The following is a 21,161-nucleotide window of genomic DNA, read 5'->3' as shown; positions in this document are numbered from 1 at the left end:
ACACACACACACACACACACCCTACTCGCACAGAAGCACACACTATGTCATGTTCACTTCAGAGCCCTCTTGATCCCTGTGAACAAGATCGACTGACAGACAAAGACTAGCAGCTGCCATGGAAAACAATCCCAGCAGTGAGGGACTGAATGTGTTTGTGTGTGTGTGTGTGTGTGTGTGTGTGTGTGTGTGTGTGTGTGTTTACGACATTTACAACATAGATATTTTGCATATTTACAAGCGTTTGACAGCCAGTGGCTCAGGGAGACATTGAAACCTGAATGTGCTCATCTCATCATCTCACTTCTGCAAAATGTATACACACACACACAGACACACACAGAGAGAGAGAGAGAGAGAGAGAGAGAGAGAGAGAGAGAGAGAGAGAGAGAGAGAGAGAGAGAGAGTATGTGTATGAGTAGTGTGTGTGGATGAGTAGTGTGTAGGGTTGCAAAATTTCGGGAATTTTCATAGTTGGAAACTTTCCATGAGAATTAACGGGAATAGGAAACCTATGGTGTGTTCATGTGCATGGGGAAAATAAATTCCCAGTGAAAACGTCATCTCATGTGGGAATAACTGGTGTGAAACTGGGAGAAGTTTGCAAACAGAGTTGCCCAGTTATTGGCTTGTCGTCACTTTTGTCCTTATTCAAATGGGTGTACGTCATTTTGCATAAACTGTAATGGGACGATTAATCTGTCTGATTAAACTTGACAACTTATATATAACTTAAATAATCTATAAGGTTTGGTTAGGGTGGTATGTTGTGTCATTATATATATATATTTTTTTTTTTTTTTTTTTTTTTTTACCATTTTCTGGGAGAGAGGAAAGGGAGAGGAAAGCCAACCAAGCTCCATTTATATTGCCAGTCACAGCTGTTCCTGATAGCATCTTTAATATTTGAGCACGAGGCTGCTCACCCTGCCTCCCGACGCCCCAAATGCAGCACACATACAGTACACACAGCACACATACACACAGCACACATACACACAGCACACATACTGTACACACATACACACAGCACACATACTGTACACACAGCACACATACACACAGCACACATACTGTACACACATACACACAGCACACATACACACAGCACACATACAGTACACACAGCACACATACAGCACACATACTGTACACACAGCACACATACACACAGCACACATACTGTACACACAGCACACATACACACAGCACACATACAGTACACACAGCACACATACACACATACTGTACACACAGCACACATACACACAGCACACATACAGTACACACAGCACACATACACACAGCACACATACACACAGCACACATACGCACAGCACACATACACACAGCACACATACTGTACACACATACACACAGCACACATACACACAGCACACATACTGTACACACATACACACATACACACATACACACAGCACACATACACACAGCACACATACACACAGCACACATACTGTACACACATACACACATACACACAGCACACATACACACAGCACACATACTGTACACACATACACACAGCACACATACTGTACACACAGCATACATACACACAGAACACATACATACAGCACACATACACACAGCACACATACACACAGCACACATACTGTACACACAGCACACATACATACAGCACACATACACACAGCACACATACACACAGCACACATACATACAGCAAAAATACACACAGCACACCAAATTGGGGCCGAATTAGGACCACGTGAGGACTAAATGTGGAATAAATGATGGCTGTAATTGTTGGTGAGTGAGCAGCTGTGTGAGCTGTGCATCTCGTGTGCTGCATCCCTGCGTCCCAGTCACCTGACTGAGCTGGAGCGTGCTGTAACAAGACACACTTCAAAGCCAGCGGGGAGGGGAGGTCGCCTGAACAAAGCCCAGACGTCAGCGGGATGCTGAGTCTCACTCAAACTAGTGGGGGACTGTCACACCAGCGAAAGGCATCTTTTCATCAGCACAATACACACACACCCCACACACAAACACATACTCTCTCTCTCTCTCTCTCTCTCTCTCTCTCTCTCTCTCTCTCACACACACTCTCACACACACACACACACACACACACACACACACTAGACAGGCTGACTCTTCCACTCTGACACACACACACACAAACACTCACACCCACCCATCCTATCTCTCTCTCTCTCACACACACACACACACAGACAGACACACACAGACAGACAGACAGACACACACACACGCACACAGCCTCTTCTGTACCTCTCGGAACATTCTGGAAGGCTGGACGGTGCAAGGAAAATAAAATGGCCCCAGCTCTGCACTTTATTACGAGTGGAGACAGGCAGGAGGCCGAAAGAGATGGAGAGAGAGAGAGAGAGAGGAGTGTGTGAGATGGGAGACAAGTCATACATTTTCATAGTGGCAGAGACCACCTCCTCCTCCTCCTCCACCCTCCTCCCAAAGCTCTGAGCGCCAGCTCATAAAACTCAATGGAGCAGAGTCGACGCTGTAGAATCACAAAGCTGCTTGGAAGCTGCCCGCGGTGCCAAACCTCACTCACCCCACCCCACACAGCACAACAGAGAGCAGACACACAGGGCAGGGTGGAGAGAGAGAGAGAGAGAGAGAGAGAGAGAGAGAGAGAGAGAGAGAGAGAGAGAGAGAGAGAGAGAGAGAGAGAGAGAGAGCTAGCTGCTGCCCTAACTACAAAGAAATACGCTCTAACTTCTATCCAAAATTCCAATCTATATATCCAAAATTCTTTGAGATCGAAGATCACAAGAAAGTTATATATTTATTAGGAGAAGAGGAAGATTGTGCAATACTAGCTGCACACTACTGCGACAGAAAGAGGAGGAGTGACCACTGAGCAACGCGCCCCCCCCCCCCCCCCCCTCCACACACACACACACACACACACACACACAGTGTATTGATGAAGTGTAAATGTTTGTAATGTTTGTATATGTTTGTTTGTTTACTTTTTTGTAATTATCACTATTCCTGTGAACGCTTTGGCAATGCATCATATGATTTGTCGTGCCAATAAAGCATATTTGAATTGAATTGAATTGAGAGAGAGAGAGAGAGAGAGAGAGAGAGAGAGAGAGAGAGAGAGAGAGAGAGAGAGAGAGAGAGAGAGAATACCGCCAGCTGCACAGGCGGCAACAGATGAGCAGTTGTAAGATATTGGATTTTTACTACATGTGTGTTTATGCAGATCATGATTTTTGCGGGCTATTTAGAGAATGTTATGCTCCTCATGTTGATCTAGCTGAGTTGTCTGTAACAGCACTCGTGTCATAACTCATACGTTTAAAAAGAGTCATTAGTCACATGTGCATCATTGTATGGTTACAATATTTTCAAACTACGGATAAAAAAAATATGTGTGATATATTAATGTTATTTTTATCTCTGTCTACATCGTTCCTATTCGAATGTACTTTCAAGCATTAGAAGCCTCAAGCCAACACTGTGAGCTTGGCAACAATTAAAACCCCAGAAAGCCATTTAATTTGTTTGAATACCTGGTGGTCTGGTCCTCATTCACTCACTTAACACTAAAACAGTGGGTTGTAAGCAGGCAGGAAGAAGACTTTAAACACACTAGCCCTTTTTACACTGGCTTCTTATTGCACTGTTGTGTCTTTATCACCTCTTCTTTTTACAAACAATGATGTGCTGCACTGACCCCCCCAGTCTACAGGTAATAAGTGAGGGATAATGGACGACACGGTGGTCTGTTCACAGAAGTTAATGCACGGTCAGGGTTGTAAAACGGCCCCGACGCGAAGCGGAACCTCGTAAGTGCATTAATTTCTATGAACAGACCACCGTGGAGTCCATTATCCCGCTTATTCCACTGTTGCCACTTGCGTTGTGTTCGTTTCCTGTTACATTTTAAACGTTTTAATCGCTAAAACTGTCTTGTTTGTAGAACTACTTTCTTCCGACACATATCAACTAATTTCTCAACTTGCAGGACAAACTGCCGTTACTAGTTCTAAATGGATGGTTGCTACGGCCAAAGGCCAATCGTTAGTTATATCTCTCCTGTTGTCAAACGGGCGTATCCCTTTAGCTTTGAAACATCGCTATTTTACCTAGCCTGCTGCCATCCATCTAGCTGAAAGCCACCTCCATCATATGCTACAATGTTACTATGTTCTGAACGTCTGCATTTTACAGCTCGAATGCAACGTGACGGTTCATTTAAACTTCACAACGAGTTCGGCGAATTAATATACAAGTGTGATACGGCCAAAAAATGGATCTACTTCATAGGTGTGAAAATAACATACGGTTAATGGTCGTTCTAAATTACGTAGGACAATGGGAAATTCAACCAAGCAGTGGAATAATAAAGCATAATACAACACTCACCCCATAATAATTCAAAAGAAGTTCTATCTCGTTCCTTAGTTACATGAATGGTCTGCAATAACTATGTGTGTAACTTCCTAAGGTAAGGTGCTTTTATTTATATAACAAATGACGTGACTTTGGGTCTGCAATGATGGCAGGCTATCTGAAAAGCTCACTGGGGCAACACTCTGCCATTACTGTTTAGGTGACTAAAAGGGCATACTGTACTGTAGGCTAATTGTCCCCTTGGAATTATAAGGGTCTATCTATGTTCTGCGTAGTTCTATTGAGCTTCAAAGTTTTAGAATTCCATAGAGTTATACTGATAAGCGGAACAAACCTCTTTAGACATAACGTCCAAAAATGCATACAACTACCAGAACCACTTACACTCATTATCTTAATTTGTCACAGAATAAGAATATGTCAATAACTCAATTTTGACAAATGTGTCAGATAGAACCTTATAAATCTAAGGGGCTGTAATGTTGTCTCTTCTCTGGATTATTGTGGGACCTCTGCATATAAAGGCCTACTGTCACCAAATCTAATACAATAGTAGTGTAAAGTAGTGTGCCTGCTACACCAGATTATGGGTTCAGTTTCTATAGGGGGCACACAAACTGATACACAGAATGTGATCTATGCTTGTAATGTAAGATAAAAGTGTCCGATAAAAAAATGTGGAATGTAGAAAGTATGGACAGAACATAATCCCAGATGAAAAGGAGGACATATGTGGCCCTACCAGACAGACATTATCTCTTGCTCTCATGCTTCCTCTGTCCATCTCTCTCTCTCTCTCTCTTTCTCTCTCTCTTGATCTCCCATCTCTCTCTTTCTCTTTCTTCTCATCTCTCTTTTCATCCCATCTCTCTCTCTGTATCTCTCTCTCTCTCTCTGTTCACTTCTGAGCCAGTCCTCGTTGATGACAAACAATGTGGCTTTCAAATATTTCTGGTAAAGCATTAAGTGTTATGCTCACCTGGGGCTGTGTGTGTGTGTGTGTGTGTGTGTGTGTGTGTGTGTGTGTGTGTGCGTGTGTGTCTGTGTGTGTGTGTGTGTGTGTGTGTGTGTGTATGTGTGTCTGTGTGTGTGTGTTGTGTGTGTGTGTGTGTGTTTGTGCTGCAACAGTCTTCTTACATGGGCATATGAACAGAAACAGTGGCCAGTGTCGTTACGCTGGGTGATCATAGGAGTGCGAGTGGTGGTTATTGTGCTGGACCCAGGTGGCCATGCTGCTCTGAGACAGGCCGGGGCTGCCAAGGCACCAAGACTTCTCATAAGCAGAGATCAGAGAGGGATAGCAGGGAATGGGTTTCAATCCAGTTTCAGCCAGCAGGATTTTGGGAGGAGAGAGTGAGAGCCAGTGAGTGTGTTTCTTTTTTTTCAAAGACGAAGGATTGTGTGTGTGTGTGTGTGTGTGTGTGTGTGTGTGTGTGTGTGTGTGTGTGTATGTATTGTGGGTTGTGGGTTTGAAAGATGAACAGACATTCTCTGTAATGGAGAGCGAGGGTCTTTGCAATAGTGTGTATGCATGTGTGTGTTCATGTGTGTGTGTGTGCAGAGGGAAAATAACACTGCTGGGCATTATCAGTGAGCTGCTATTGAAGCTTCCTTATTGATCTGAACCCAGTATCACTCTAATACCAGCCCACTGGCCCATGGGGGTGATCCACTGATCCTTACACACACACACACACACACACACACACACACACACACACACACACACACACACACACACACACATATACTCACAAAGAGCTCACACCATCATATAGAACACACTCTTTTGTTTCCCCTCTTCCCTGGCTGTTTCAGTGGATGGTGGTTCGGTCGCTGTACCGCGAACGAGTGTTTTGTTTAAATCTCTATTTCTCACTTTATTTCTTTTTCCTTTCTTTCTATCTATTACTTTCTGCTGGAGTACTAAATATATTTGCTTGGTTTAGTTTTCTGGCAATAAACAGGGGCTTTTCCCCTAAAGCGACTGCCTCCAGTCTTTGTGCTGGAATCATGGCAGAGATTTTTGGTCAACTAACTCGGCGTCATGCTGTTAAAATAGCATCGGCAGCCAGTGTTGAGGATTGTAGTTTGGCTGCCGGAGAAATTATTGGTCATGAGAATATCGTATCAGCATCTCACATGAACAACCCGATTGTGCTTTTCTTAAAATCAATTGAGTTGCCAATCAGCTGACGGAGAATGGTGTGGTGACAAATGGCGTTTTTACCTCTGTTGCCCCTCTTTCTACGCCTTCCAAGAAAGTCATTTTGTCTAATGTCCCCCCATTAATTTCTGATGAGATTCTAGGACAAACACTGTCGCGCTATGGCAAAGTGGTCTCAACCATTAAGAAAATTCCGTTTGCGAGTAAATCCCCGTTGTTGAAACATATAGTGTCCTTCAGGCGTTTCGTATACATGATCCTTAAGAATAACAATGATGAATTGGACTTGACAATGAATGTGACTGTGTATAACTTTAATTATGCGATTTATGCAACAACTAGGGTTATGAAGTTTTGGTTGCGGGCAATCGGGGCATCTCGTGCGCGGAAGGATGACACGAATAATAGTGGAAACAATAAAAATAGCAATGAGTCTAGGGGTGATGTGGCAGAGGGAGCGTCTAAAGAGACCAACGAGCCTAGTGATAACATTGGTGCTACTGAGGGGGAGGCTGCTGCTTCTGCTAGTGGGCCGGAGAGCCAAGCTCCTGATATAATGTTAAATTCATTCCAAGTGCATGGGAAAAATCACGATGTTAGATCTGCTGATGGGGAGGATCTTTCCTCACTGATTCTCAGAACTGTCTGGGGAGCAATGATGATGCCATTAATGGGGAGGAGGTTTCCGCACTCATATAGAATTGACTGATAATGAGAGTGAAAGTGATCTTTCTGACTGTAGTGTAACCTGCAGCTTGCGACTAAACAGCTATCGCACTCGCAATTATAGAGTGGATGATATAAAGAAATTCCTTAAGGATACAAAACATTCTAGGAAGGTCCGGGTAGACAAATTTTTTCCTGATATTGAACAGTTTATGAGCAAATCACGAGCATTTATGCGTGATGGTAGCATCTCCGATCAGGAGGGATTTTGTCTAAAAAAGATTCTCACGAAACTCAATGTTCTACTGAATGTTAAAGATGACAAATGTTAAACACCTTTTCCACTTGTGTCCTAGAATGGCTGATTGCATAGGTCATTATTTTTTTTTTTTTTTTTTATTTATAATGATTGGTGAATTTCGTGTTGCTTCTTTAAATGTAAATGGCGCAAGAGAAAAAATTAAGAGGCTCTCTGTTTTTGAAACAATCAGACAGAATAAGTTTGATGTTCTCTTTATGCAAGAAACGCACAGTGATGCGTCTAATGCAGCTGCTTGGGCTCAGGAGTTTGATGGTCTGTCCATAGTTAGTCATGGTACTTCTAATAGTGGTGGGGTTGCAGTTCTGTTTTCTAAGTCCTTTATTCCCATCACTTTTGATGTTGATGAAGTTATAGAGGGAAGACTTTTAAAGGTCAGAGCCCAGTTTGAAAATCGTTTTTTTTGTGTTTATTTGCATTTATGCTCCTACACTGGCAACAGACAGAATGCTGTTTTTAAATACTATTGGAAATGTTATAAGTAATTGCTGCTCAGAGGATATTCTTATCCTTGGAGGAGATTTCAATTGTACTGCACAAAATATCGATAGAAATCATGTTGAGCCGCACATGCCCTCTCGTAGACGGCTTGTAGAGATTATGAAGTCCAATGATCTTAGTGATATTTGGAGGAACTTTCATGGTGGACAGAAGAATTATACTTGGGTACACTCATCTAATAATTGTTTGTCTCTGGCAAGACTTGACAGGTTTTATGGTTTCAAACATCAGCTTAGTCTATTCAGGAAATGTTCAATAATTCCAGTTGGCTTTTCTGACCATAGTTTGGTTGTCTGTTCTTTATTTCTAGAATTTGTAAAACCAAAAAGTGCCTACTGGCACTTTAATACCAATTTGTTGGCTGATGGCCATTTTAGTGAAGTCTTCCTTTTTTTTGGAAGGAATTTAGAACCACAAAATCCTGTTATAAGTCTTTGCAGCAATGGTGGGATTGTGCCAAGGTACAAATAAAACAACTCTGCCAGGAGTATACAGCCAATGTCACAAAGAGCATAACACTCTCAATGAAAAAATTAGAAGAAGAAATAAACTTCAAAATCTGGCAGAACAAATGGGTGATCAGGCACCCACTGAAATTCTTAACTCAAAAAAGAAAACATTGGCTGACTTTTTAGGGTTGAGGGCACAAGTAGCTCTGGTCAGGTCCCGCTTCCAGAGTGTGGAGCTGATGGATGTACCATCAAAATTCTTTTTTAACTTGGAGGTAAAGAATGGCCAGAGGAAGTTCATACATGCTTTGAGGTCTGAAGATGGGAGAATCCTTTCTAATTCTCCGGATATACACAATAGAGCAGTCAATTTTTATAAGGAGCTTTATAAGAGTGAAAATCCACAAGATCAGGCGACTGACAAGGCTTTTCTTTGTGACCTACCTAAGGTATCTGAAGAGGCAAACACAGCCCTTGGAAGGGTGTTGACCCTAGAGGAGCTGGAGAGAGCCCTCCAGAGTATGGAGAGTGGCAAAGCACCTGGGGTGGATGGCCTGCCAGTAGACTTTTATAAGTCCTTTTGGCCAGAGTTGCGCACAGATGTGCTTGCTGTTCTGAGAGACAGCATCACCAGAGGGGTGCTGCCACTGAGCTGCCGTAGAGCAGTGCTCACTTTATTGCCAAAAAAGGGAGACCTGACAGATATAAGGTCCTGGAGGCCGGTGTCAGTCCTCTGCTCTGAATACAAACTGCTGTCTAAAGTTTTAGCAAATAGACTTGGGGAGGTTTTGGAGCAGGTAATCCACCCTGACCAGACCTACTGTGTGCCAGGCAGATTGATTCATAACAATGTTTCCTTCATTAGAGATGTCTTCTATATTGGCAAATACTTCAATCTGGATTTTGGTGTGGTTTCAATTGACCAAGAAAAGGCATTTGATAGGGTTGAGCATAATTATTTGTGGAATACTTTGTCAGCCTGTGGTTTCAGCCTCAATTTTATTCGAATGATCAAAGCATTGTATTGTGACATTGAAATTATTCTCAAGGTTAATGGTGACTTGTGCGCTCCTTTTAAGGTATACAGAGGTGTCCACCAAGGATGTCCCTTGTCGGGCATGCTGTATAGTCTGGCTATTGAACCTTTCCTTGTAAAGTTGAGGAAGGAGATTGTTGGAGTGAAAATCCCTAACTGTGATGATGTTTTTAAATTGTCAGCTTATGCTGACAATGTGGCTGTCCTTGTTAATTGCCAGAGAGATGTTGACACGCTTTTAAAAATTTGCAATGAATTTAAGGTTGTTTCTTCAGCAAAGGTAAACTGGTCAAAAAGCATAGCCTTGCTGGTTGGGAGTTGGGTGATTGGCGAACCTGGTCTTAGTTTGGAATAGGGGTGGGTTTAAATACCTGGGTGTTTTCTTAGGTGATTATATTTTTATTCAAAAGAATTTTGATGGGGTAATTGAAAAAGTTAAAGGTCGTCTAGAGAAATGGACATTTATTTTCAGTATTACTTCGTACAGGGGGCGTGTTCTTATTATTAACAACCTGGTTGCATCCTCTCTTTGGCATCGGCTGGCTTGTGTGGATCCTCCTTCAAACCTGCTACCGAAGATTCAGTCAGTCCTGGTTGATTTTTTCTGGGACAATCTACACTGGGTACCTCAGAGTGTTTTATATCTGCCTAAGGAGGATGGTGGACATGGACTTATTCATCTACAGAGTCGAACTGCTGCCTTCCGTCTGCAGTTTGTACAGCGTCTTCTCACAGGATCACTACACTCAAGCTGGAAAGCTGCAGCCTGTTGTATTTTACAACTTTTTGAAGGGTTGGGCTTAGATAGGTCTTTGTTCTGGTTTAATCCAAATAGATTCAATCTTAATTTGCTTCCTGCATTTTATAAGAATCTGTTTAAAGTCTGGTCTCTGTTTATAATACAACGCCCACGACAGACAAGCTCATTATTCTGGTTGTTAAAGGAGCCTCTGATTCATGGTTCTGTTCTTGATGTGAGTCAGGATTTGTCCCTGGTACCTACTTTTAAGCTTATCAGCTCTGGAGTTACAACCCTTGGGGATCTAGTAGAGTTGGCTGGTCCTGATTTCAGTAATAGCCATACTTTAGCTCAACACTTAGGTGTGAAGTCCATTAGGATAGTGGAGCAACTACTTGGGAAATGGCGGTCTCTCCTAACTGGGGAGGAGATGCAATTGCTTGGAGATTATTTTGGGGAGGAGTGTAGTCCTGACTGCCATGACCCCTTTCCCAGACTTACTGTACTTCCAGATTTAACAGGTTGCACTGGTTGCTACTTACTCCCAGATGGTTTAGTTTTCCTGGGTCCTACAGCTGCAACTAGTAAATCAGTGTATAAACTGTGTGTTCTCTCCCTAAATAAAAGGTCTCTGGACAAGAGGGTGCACCCTGGCGTGAAGTTTTGCAGGTTGAAAATGATGTCAAACCACAATGGCGAGCGTTGTTCAAGTCACCATTAACTAAAAAAGCTGGCGATCTACAATGGCGTATTCTGCATGGTGCAATAGCAGTGAATGCTTTTATTTCTGTTTTAAATCCAATGGTTGATCAGGGGTGCCCTTTTTGTTCTGTAAGGGAGACTGTATTCCATGCCTTTATGCACTGCCGGAGGCTCAGACCTCTTTTTGCTGTATTGATGACACTTTTCATTTTTGGTTTTAAATATGTACAAAAGCATCGCTTCAAGTGTCAGCTCCTAAACTTTCTGCTTGGGCAAGCAAAGATGGCGATATATGTTAGTCGTAAAAGGAAAGTTGAGCAGGATGTAGATGTTGATATCCTAATGGTGTTTTCTATGCTTGTAAGGTGTCGTATGTTGATTGATTTTCATTTTTATAAATCGATGAAGATTCTTGACGTTTTTGAGGAAAAATGGTGCTACAACAGCGTGATGTGTATTGTTGAAAATGATAAGCTACAGATTGCACATTACTTTAATTAACTTTCCTAACTTTTACTTTTTGAGTACAGTGTCGAGTTGATCTTGATGTTTTTTTTATGATTGTAATAAAGAGTTTTTGAAAATTCAATTCTCTCTCTCTCTCTCTCTCTCTCTCTCTGGCGTGTCCAGTGGCCTGAGGGTTGCCTGGCTCTGCGGACGGCCTCTGCTGGCTGCGCTGCGTGGCGCTGGGAGAGCGCTGATCCTTATCAGCACGAGCACATGAGAGCAGCGCCTGTGGGGATGCAACACTCCCCCAGCCACAACAGACAATAAGAGAGGGAACAAGAGAAAGAGAGAGAGAACAAGAGAAAGAGAGAGGTGGAGAGGGAGAGAGAGAGAGAAGAGGGAAAGAGAAATGAGAGAGTGCATGGGAAACTGGGAGCCAAAAAAGAGATAAAAAGAAAGAGATTGAGAGGGAGATGGAGAGAGAATAATGGACAGACAAATTCTGTTTCTGTCTAATACTAAACCATGTAGAATGTGGATTTAGTTCTATGGTAAGTCTTTAATAGAGGGATTTCCTATTGCAATACAATAAATGCTATTTCTGTCATGCCAATAAGCCTGCGGGGCCGAACTGATCACACTTGAATTCAATTACAGGGACTGTGGAGAGAGGGACGGGAGACGGAGAGTAAACACAATAAGAGATCAAGCAGATAGCAGCCAGACAGCAGACGAACGAGACAATGAGATAAACACAGAGAATTAGAGAGGCAGACAGACAGACAGACAGACAGACAAACAGACAGACAGACAGACAGACAGACAGACAGATAGGCAGACAGACAGACAGACAGAGAGACAGAGACAGGGACAACGACAGGGATAGTCAAGGCAAGTTCATTTACATAGCGCGACTTTGGGCAATCCAAAGCGCTTTATACATGTGCAGATACAAGGTAAAAGAGAGGGAGAGGGAGAGAGAGTGAGAGAGGGAGAGGGAGAGAGAGTGAGAGACTAAATAAAGACTGATGGCAGAGAGCCCCATCCCCAGCGTAGACCCCGGGGCCCCCTCAGGCGGCGATGTGCCCAGAGAAGACTCTCCCTGTGGGGAGGTGCGGTGCTCTAAACCCCCCTCTCCACACTCATCTGCTCCACTTACCTGCCTCATTACCTACGGCTGGCCCCGCCGCCTCCACTGGACAAACAAAGCAATCTGCCCTCCGTCTCTGCAGCCCCTTGCTCAACGTCACACACACACACACTCTCTCTCTCACACATACACACACACACACACACACACACACACTCTCTCTCTCACACATACACACACACACACACACACTCAAATGATCCCTTTCTCTCTCCCATTCTCTCTTACACTCCCTCACCCTTAGTCTCTCACTCATATTCTCTCTCTCTTTCTCTCTCTCCTCTCTCTCTCTCTCTCTCTCTCTCTCTCTCTCTCTCTCTCTCTCTCTCTCTCTCTCTCTCCCCCCCTTTCTCTATCTCTCTCTCCCAAACCCAGCCATGCAGCACCTCAGTCATTTCCAGCATGAGATCTAAAGAGCCCTTGTGATAGTTATGGGGTCGTGAATTATAAACCGTCCTTAAAATCCCAAGCCCCATGACGCTGCAATGAAGTACACAACTTTTACACACACACACACAAGCACGCACATACGCACGCACGCACGCACGAACGCACCAGTCAGTTGGTCATATCCCATAACCCCACCTGACGGTCCCTGAGCGGTTTATGGAGCGATTCTACACACAGGCATGAAACAGACAGGCCATCACCGGCCATTTACTGCAGCTGCCAGGACAGAGGAGGAGGAGGGAGGGGGGGGGGGAGAGGTGGAAAATCTTTTTTCTCCATCAGACACACAGTGGGATGCAGAGGACAGCAGGAGAGAGGGAAAGAGTGCAAGAGAAAGAGAGAGAAATAGAGAGAGAGAGAGAGGAGGGTAGAAAGAGTGTGAGAAAAGGATGAGTGCTGAAGAAGCTGTGGTTCATCTACATTGATCCCAAAGAGGAGGAGCTGATCTTGGAGAAAGAGAGATGGAGAGAGAGAGATAAAGAGGGAGATGAAGAGGAGGAAGAGAGAAGAAAGGAAAGAAAAAAGTCCTCCCTCCTTTTCCTGGTGAGACTGCGGCGGTGGCTGTGGTGGTGGTGGCGTCTCGTCCACATTGATCCATCCGCGGACCCTGTAATCTCATTAAGCTCCTCTTGATTGATCCAGAGCGGCTCCCTGCACGGGCCAAGGTTACCGAAACAGGCAGCCAGCGGGCCACAGGCGCAGTAGCCAGCCAGCGGGGGGTCAGCCGCCAAGTGGGCCGTGTGTGTGTGTGTGTGTGTGTGTGTGTGTGTGTGTGTGCGTGTGCGTGTGTGCGTGTGTGTGTGTGTGTGTGTGGTTGGAGGAGTGGAAGGGGGGTATAACAGCGGTCACTTGCAGTCGAGGTCAATTGATGGTGTGGGCAGCCCCCCGGACAGATGGCTCCGCCCATCCCTTCGTTCGCTCTAGCTCCTCACTCCTCTGTTCACTCGTTCACTCACTCCCTCGCTCCTTTTCTCTCTTTTCTTTTTGGCCAGGGCAAATGAGCGACTGCACCCAGAGATAAATCACAGGCTCTAACGAGGTGACATGGGGGTCAGGCGAGCATCATTAAGAAAAACCCGCGCAGTGATGGCCTCCGACGCCTGCTACGCTAACTGGGAGTTGACACCAATTTGTTTAACAGGTGCCGCACGTGTACACGTATGTATGTGTGTGTGTGTGTGTGTGTGTGTGTGTGTGTGTGTGTGTGTGTGTGTGTGTGTGTGTGAATAGGCGATGAGATGCCTGGCACGCAAGAGTCGTTATTATTGGTCTCCTTGGTCCCCCAGAGAAAAGTGCCTATAAGTGTTTGCCGATAGAATTATTTTCAGGGGCAGGAGGACTTTGAAATGGCCATTTTGTGAAAATCCGATAACACAACTGGATGGAAGAATTGGTGTGATTTATAGCGGGTATTGAACATGATCCCTGGACGGCTAGCAGCTTGGTCTTAATTGCAGTAAACATCATGTTGTAGATATGAATCAGGCTGCAAGGATCTCATTTCTATTAAATCTCACTAGGCTCCTGAGTCCACTCCTTTATTATGGCATATACTGTATGAGAGCACAAACAAACCAAAGAGGGCTTCAGAGAGCTCCCATCATGTGTGTGTGTGTGTGTGTGTGTGTGTGTGTGGTTGTTTGTTCATGTTAGTTTGTGAGGAGCATTTTTCTTTGTGCTGCGCTACGTGTGAGTGTGATGGTGATGATATTTGAATGAGTGTAAATGGTTGTGTATTGAAGCAAGTGGCCACATTATGCCTATACAAATACACACATATTCCCATACAAGTGGGTTTGAATAACGGTTTATGTGTATGTGCTTGTGTGCATGTGCGTATGCATGTGTGTGCGTATGCATGTGTATGTATGTGTGTGTGTGTGTGTGTGTGTGTGTGTGTGCATGTGCATGTGCATGTGTATGTGTGTGTGCATATGCATGTGTGTGTGCGTGCTCACCTGATACTCGCTGGGCCAGAAAGTGCTGACGGCCAGTTCCACCTGGTGCCACTTGCGTCCGTGCGAGCCGGTCACGTTCCACACGGGATTGCCCAGGGGCCCGCCGTTGACGCGCACAAAGACACGCAGCGTTCCGGGGCTGTGGCCGTCGCGGCTGTACAGGAAATAGCTGAACTGCACGCAGTGCGTGTCATTCTCGCTCAGGGAGCGCAGCAGCAGGTGGGCCCGGTGCCCCGCGGCATGCTGGGAAGAGTTCACCATCATGAAGGAGCCTGAGGTCAGAATAGAGAGAGAGAGAACTCCTTTAGTCACCAGGAAGAGACAGGCAAGGCAAGCCAAGGCAAGATTATTTATATACTGTAGCACATTTCACACACAGAAGTACTTCAGTGTGCCTTACATACATGACAGCAAATCAGAGTGAACAATCCCAATTGAAACCATAGATACAGATAGAGATCATAGAAATCAGAGGTAGAAGAGTAGAGAGTAGTATTGAGTGAACTGAAAAGAGAGATAGAGAGATAGAGGGATAGAGAGAAGAGAGAGAGATAGATAAAGTTATCTGTGTTTTGCCAACACTGTATCTAGACATTCAAGGTAATAAAAGAATATTTGACTCTGAAAAAAACAACATTTATAAGAGAAGAGGAAGAGAGAGGGATGACAGAGCCATAGAGAGAGAGGGGGGGAGAGAGAAAGAGAGAGAGAGAAAGGGAGAGAGAGAAACAGAACAGACGGGGGTCAGCAGGCTGCCATGCTCAACAAGACGCTCGCTGTCAAGACGCCCATCTGCCTGAGTGGACCCCTCTCTCTCTGGGGTAGCCACCCCTGCCAAACGGCTTCTGAACTTGGTGAACGACCTCTGACCCTGCCAGGGAGAACCAAACCGCCCACTGGGAGAAATCAGGCTGACGGATGTGGCCCCACGCTTTGGTTGTGTGTGTTTGTTTGTGTGTGTCTCTGTGTCTGTGTGTGTGTGTGTGTGTGTGTGTGTTGTGTGTGTGTGTGTTGCTTCTGAAGTGGCCTTGGTGTTCTGAAGCAGTCTAAAGGAGAAACTGCAGGTATTAACATGATCTTTATGTGTGTATGTATATGTGTGTGTGTATGTCTTTAATTGTGTGTGTGTGTGTGTGTGTGTGTGTGTGTGTGTGTGTGTCTGTGATTGTGTGTGTGTGTGTGTGTGTGTGTGTGTGTGTGTGTGTGTGTGTGTGTGTGTGTGTGTGTGTGTGTGTGTGTGCATGTGTGTGTGTGTGTGTGTTTATCTACAAAGGTAAAGGTATGGCAGCAACACAAACATTCTGACTTGACACTTGACACATATCTTGAGGGAATCTGTTTGAGTGTTTGTTTGTGTACGTGTCTGCCTCTGTGTGCGCGTGTGTATGTGTGTGTGTGTGTGTGTGATCAGCGTCTTGCCCCCCATAACATGTCTCTCTCCCTGGACGTGTTTACGTGTCTGAGTGCCACTCTGAGAGCGCTGTGCTCCTTTCGGCTGTGAGCCTCTACAGTCTCAAGCACCAACCCAACACAACACAGGGATGAGAAGGGGTCTGCTGGAAAGAGTGAGGAGAGAGAATGGTGCGCAATAAAAAAGAGAATGAAGCCCAAAAACAAAAACAAGCAAAAAAACATATAAACAAACGAGACACAACAAGAGCTTTGTGCTGTGATTTGCCAAAGGGATTCCAAAAACGCCTGGAGGAATGCAAACCACCGCCAATGTTGGAAAAGACTAGATGAGGACTAGGGCCGTGTCCGGGACAGAGCTCAGCCGCATCCCTACCAAATAACGTTGTAAGGCATAAGGATGCTGTCTATAAATATCAGACTTAGCCGTATATACCAAAGTTCATTCCAGAAACATCACACAGTAATATATACAGTGTATATTACAAAAATATCTGACTTTGTTGAGTATATGCAGCTCATTGTACAGTACAACCATATACAGTATATATCAGTATGCATCCCATTAAATACAACCATAACAGGGATTATTGAACAAACTTCATATATATATATTACTATATATTATAATAGTGTATACTATAATATAATATATTATATACTATATATTATATACTATATAATATATGAAGTTTGTTCAATAATCCCTGTGCTGGGAGAGCTATGGTGCAATAGCAGCATGCATACCACATTTCGGTCTACTGTATGTGCCCAGGGTACCCAGGTCCTATCCTGACCCATGGTCATTTCCCAATCCTACTTCCATCTCAATTAAAGGTAAAAGCCACTTTGGCCTATGGGTACTGTATACATGCATATACATAACCTAGTCTTTAGAACACACTGTATACATGCATAAATACATAACCCAGTCATTAGAACACACTGTATACATGCATAACCCAGTCATTAGAACACACTGTATACATGCATATGCATAACCCAGTCATTAGAATACACTGTGTATACATGCACATAACCCAGTCGTTAGAACACAGTGTATATTTGCACATAACCCAGTCATTAGAACACAGTGTATCTTTGCATATACATAAACCAGCCATTAGGACACAGTGCGGCAAATGCCTAAAGCCTCCTTAATGCGCCTGGTCTCGACTGAGTCAGCTATTGATCACGCTGCAGAGCCAATCCCCTCTGTGACTCCCAGATCTAAGAGGCCAATCACTTACGCGCCTCAGTCCAGATGGGGAAGCAATTGTTTCTAATGCAGGGCGCCCCTGAGAGAGGGAGCCAGATGTTTTGCCGTGTAATTTTGTGGAGAGGGGTGGGGTGCATTGTGGGTAGTGTAGTCTACAGGGGGTGTGCTCAGAGCAACTGTGCTTGTGCTTTTGCCCTGATAGGGGCTTGTCATTAATCACAGTGACATGGTTATTAGGCGGTAATGACAGCTGGGAGAGTAGTTAAAATCAAGTGGAGAGGGAGACACACACACACACACAAAATGATTGACACACATATACACACACATGCTCCAAGCAACCAGCGCAGTGACGCATACTTGATCATCTATGTCTCTCTCTCTCTCACACACACACACATACACACAATAACACTTTTTGGGGAAGACATATGCAGATGAACAAACACACACACACACACACACACACACACACACACAGACAACCTGCCCGTAGCAACTACGTGACGTGTTGCTTCATTATCTCTACTACTTCTACTGTCCTCTCTCTCACACACACATACACACTGAACACTACACCAATGAAGATAAACCAAACACACGCACGCACGCACACACACACACACAGTAAAATAAATTATGGTGACCTTCCCAGCAGCCCCTCCCTCTGCATTGGCAGGTACAGTTATTAACACAATGCCTTAGGGAACCCAACTCAAACGCTTCTGTCAGCACTATGTATGTGTCACATACAGTATACCCATATTCACAAACACAGACACACACACACACACAGACACGCAAACTAGCTCCCAAACACCCCCCCCCCCCACACACACACACACACACACACACACAAACACTGACAAGCCATACGCACAGAGTCACTCCCAGCTGCCATACAGAATTGCAGCCAGTGGACATCACATATACACAAGCACACACACACCAAGTCATAAGAGCATAAGTAAGTCCTGCGCTGAGACATCAACCTAAGTTTCCAAGAGGATACTGTACCGTCATTCTCATATCAGTGACGGCCATGACTAACCATGTGTACGTAAACAAAACACACACCCACACACACACACACACACACACACACACACACACACACACACGTCACACCCACATACTCACACACACACACACACACACACACACAAACACACACATACACACAAACACACACACAAACAAAACAATACCCAGAGGAATAGGTGATGTGTGAAGAGCTTTTTAATTGAGGTTGTGCAGCTAGGAAATAATCAAACCGATAGAAATAGCTAAATTTAGAGGAGATGTTGTTTCCTCTCTCCTCCATTTCCCTGGTGGCATCGAGTAAACAAGACTCTCTGTGGGGTTTGAATTTGTGAACGAGAGGGATCGTTTTATTCTCCACAGAAACCAACACACACAGATATGGATTAAATCTCTGTCTGGTGTCTGTCTGTTTCTCTCTCTCTCTCACACACACACACACACACACACACACAGACAGACACACACACACGTATTATTATGTAGCCATGTGGAACGAGGCCGCTATTACAAAGTGCACTGGCATGATTTCCAACTTTTTTTTTCTTTCTTCAAAATGTAGTTTTGTCAATCATTCAAATATGTCACACAGCCCCCGGTAAGTCCGGCTTAAAATAGCCCTAATGCTAGCTCATATCCCCCTAGTCACGTCACATTTGTATGGAGCACACATCCACCACAACAAACCCTGGAGCTCAACTAAGCGCTCTCTCCCTCTCTCTCTCTGCCTGCCAGGCTTAGTCACTGGGAGACCAATATCAGCAGATGTGAACCAAGGTCCTAATTGGTGATGGCACCCATTTTCCATTTCTGACAGCCTCTCCACTGCTGGCGAAAGGGAGTGTAAAATAGGACTGTGCCATATCTTTGACACACACTTGAATGTTTTGCTCTCCCACTCTGGTGGAACTTCTCCCTGGACGCCCACCCAGGAAGTTGACATGGGGATAACATATGAGGCTCCATATCTGGGTCATATCATTGTGTGAGTATCTCAGTCAGTACACTTCTTGGATTGTCCATTCGCCACACACACACACACACACACACACACACACACACACACACACAGACACAGACACACACACACACCAGTGGAAGAGAGAGACTCCCTGAGGCAGGAGTAAGCTATTGGGGGATTGGGGCCAAATTCAGTTTTTGCCCCACAAGGTGGCAATAGGAGTGGGCCCCCGGGGGGTAGTAACTTGATATACATCGAGGCGACCGTGACAAGTCCTCTCCTGCCAAACAACCGTGGTGTGTGTGTGTGTGTGAGTGAGTGTGAGTACGTGTGTGTATATCTGGCACACTGGGCTACCAATATCGTTTAACACACTTCTGGTTAAAGACCACAGAGACACAGATGGCGAGGCGATATCCTTGCAGATTGCCCATCAAGATCTTCATGCCTTATGGGAGGCTGTTTGTAGTCTGACCAAGATGATTCACGTCCACAGGAGACACCATCTAGTGGTGGCACCAGGTCAATACACATGTGTGCTTGAGGCCAGAATGAAGATGACCTCCAGATCGGTTTCATAAATCCAATTTTTGAAACATTTCAGGCCATCATTCTTCCACCTCATAGCACCTATGGAAGGAGAAGGTAATGGGTGGGGTGTGTGTTTCTCCGAGTCTCAGGACTCTTGGGGAAACACGTTTAATGAATGCAATCAAACTGATTTATGCTTTAATTAAGGCAAGGCTAATGATAATAATAACTCCGTGATGTGGACGTTAACTGGATCTGAATGCCAATCTTTGTTAGCCCCTCTGGCATATAAAAAAAGAAGAGACAAAGAAAGTAAAGGCCGAGAGAGAGAGAGAGAGAGAGAGAGAGAAAGGAAAAGAGTGTGAGACAGAGAGAGAGAGGAAGAGAGAGAGAGGGTGGAAAAGAAGGTAAAAGGAGACAGGAAACTCTGCTAAAAATACACGGTGCGGAAAAATTCTCCATAAATCCATAAAAGCAGATAAGGCCACATCTATTTCCCCCGTGACCCTGCCAAGGACGAGGGAACAAACATTAGGAGATTAGGAGGGATGTGGCGTATGTGTGTGTGTGTGTGTGTGTGTGTGTGTACAGCGGCGGTGGCAGCGGCGTGCTGAATTCATATCGGAGCACGGAGCACAGACCCCTGTGACACAGGTCTGCCCAGATTTATCGACTTTACACACAGCACACACACGCAAGAGAGAGAGAGAGAGAGAGAGAGAGAGAGAGAGAGAGAGAGAGAGAGAAAGGTGTAGGGGAAAGAAGGAGATGGGGGAGTGAAAGACAGGGAGAGACAGAAGGAGGAAAGGTGGGAGCGAGAGATATGGGGAGTGAAAGAGAGAGATAGAGAGAGAGAGATGGGGGTGTGAGAGAGATGGTGAATCAGTGTGTGTGTGTGTGAGAGAGAGAAATGTGTGTGAGAGAGTTAGAGAGAGAGGACACCCAGTAAGATAGATGGGTACAAACACAGACACAGAAAAAGCAAATGGGTTCTGTCCATACAGGAAAACCCAGAACGGC

General features: G+C 44.7%; 1 protein-coding gene across 1 annotated transcript in view; it reads right to left on the bottom strand.

Moving 5' to 3' along the window:
• Positions 1 to 21,161, bottom strand: part of LOC121696193 (receptor-type tyrosine-protein phosphatase U-like) — a 216,030-nt gene that overhangs the window by 92,601 nt on the left and 102,268 nt on the right. Inside the window, 1 exon segment of the mRNA XM_042077539.1 lies at positions 14,980 to 15,251. Within this exon segment, the coding sequence (XP_041933473.1) occupies positions 14,980 to 15,251 (272 nt within the window).

Source organism: Alosa sapidissima, chromosome 21 (assembly GCF_018492685.1).
Source record: "Alosa sapidissima isolate fAloSap1 chromosome 21, fAloSap1.pri, whole genome shotgun sequence".
Taxonomy (NCBI): domain Eukaryota; kingdom Metazoa; phylum Chordata; class Actinopteri; order Clupeiformes; family Clupeidae; genus Alosa; species Alosa sapidissima.
The sequence above is the reverse complement of the archived record's forward strand: the minus strand, read 5'-3'. Positions and strand labels throughout refer to the sequence as shown.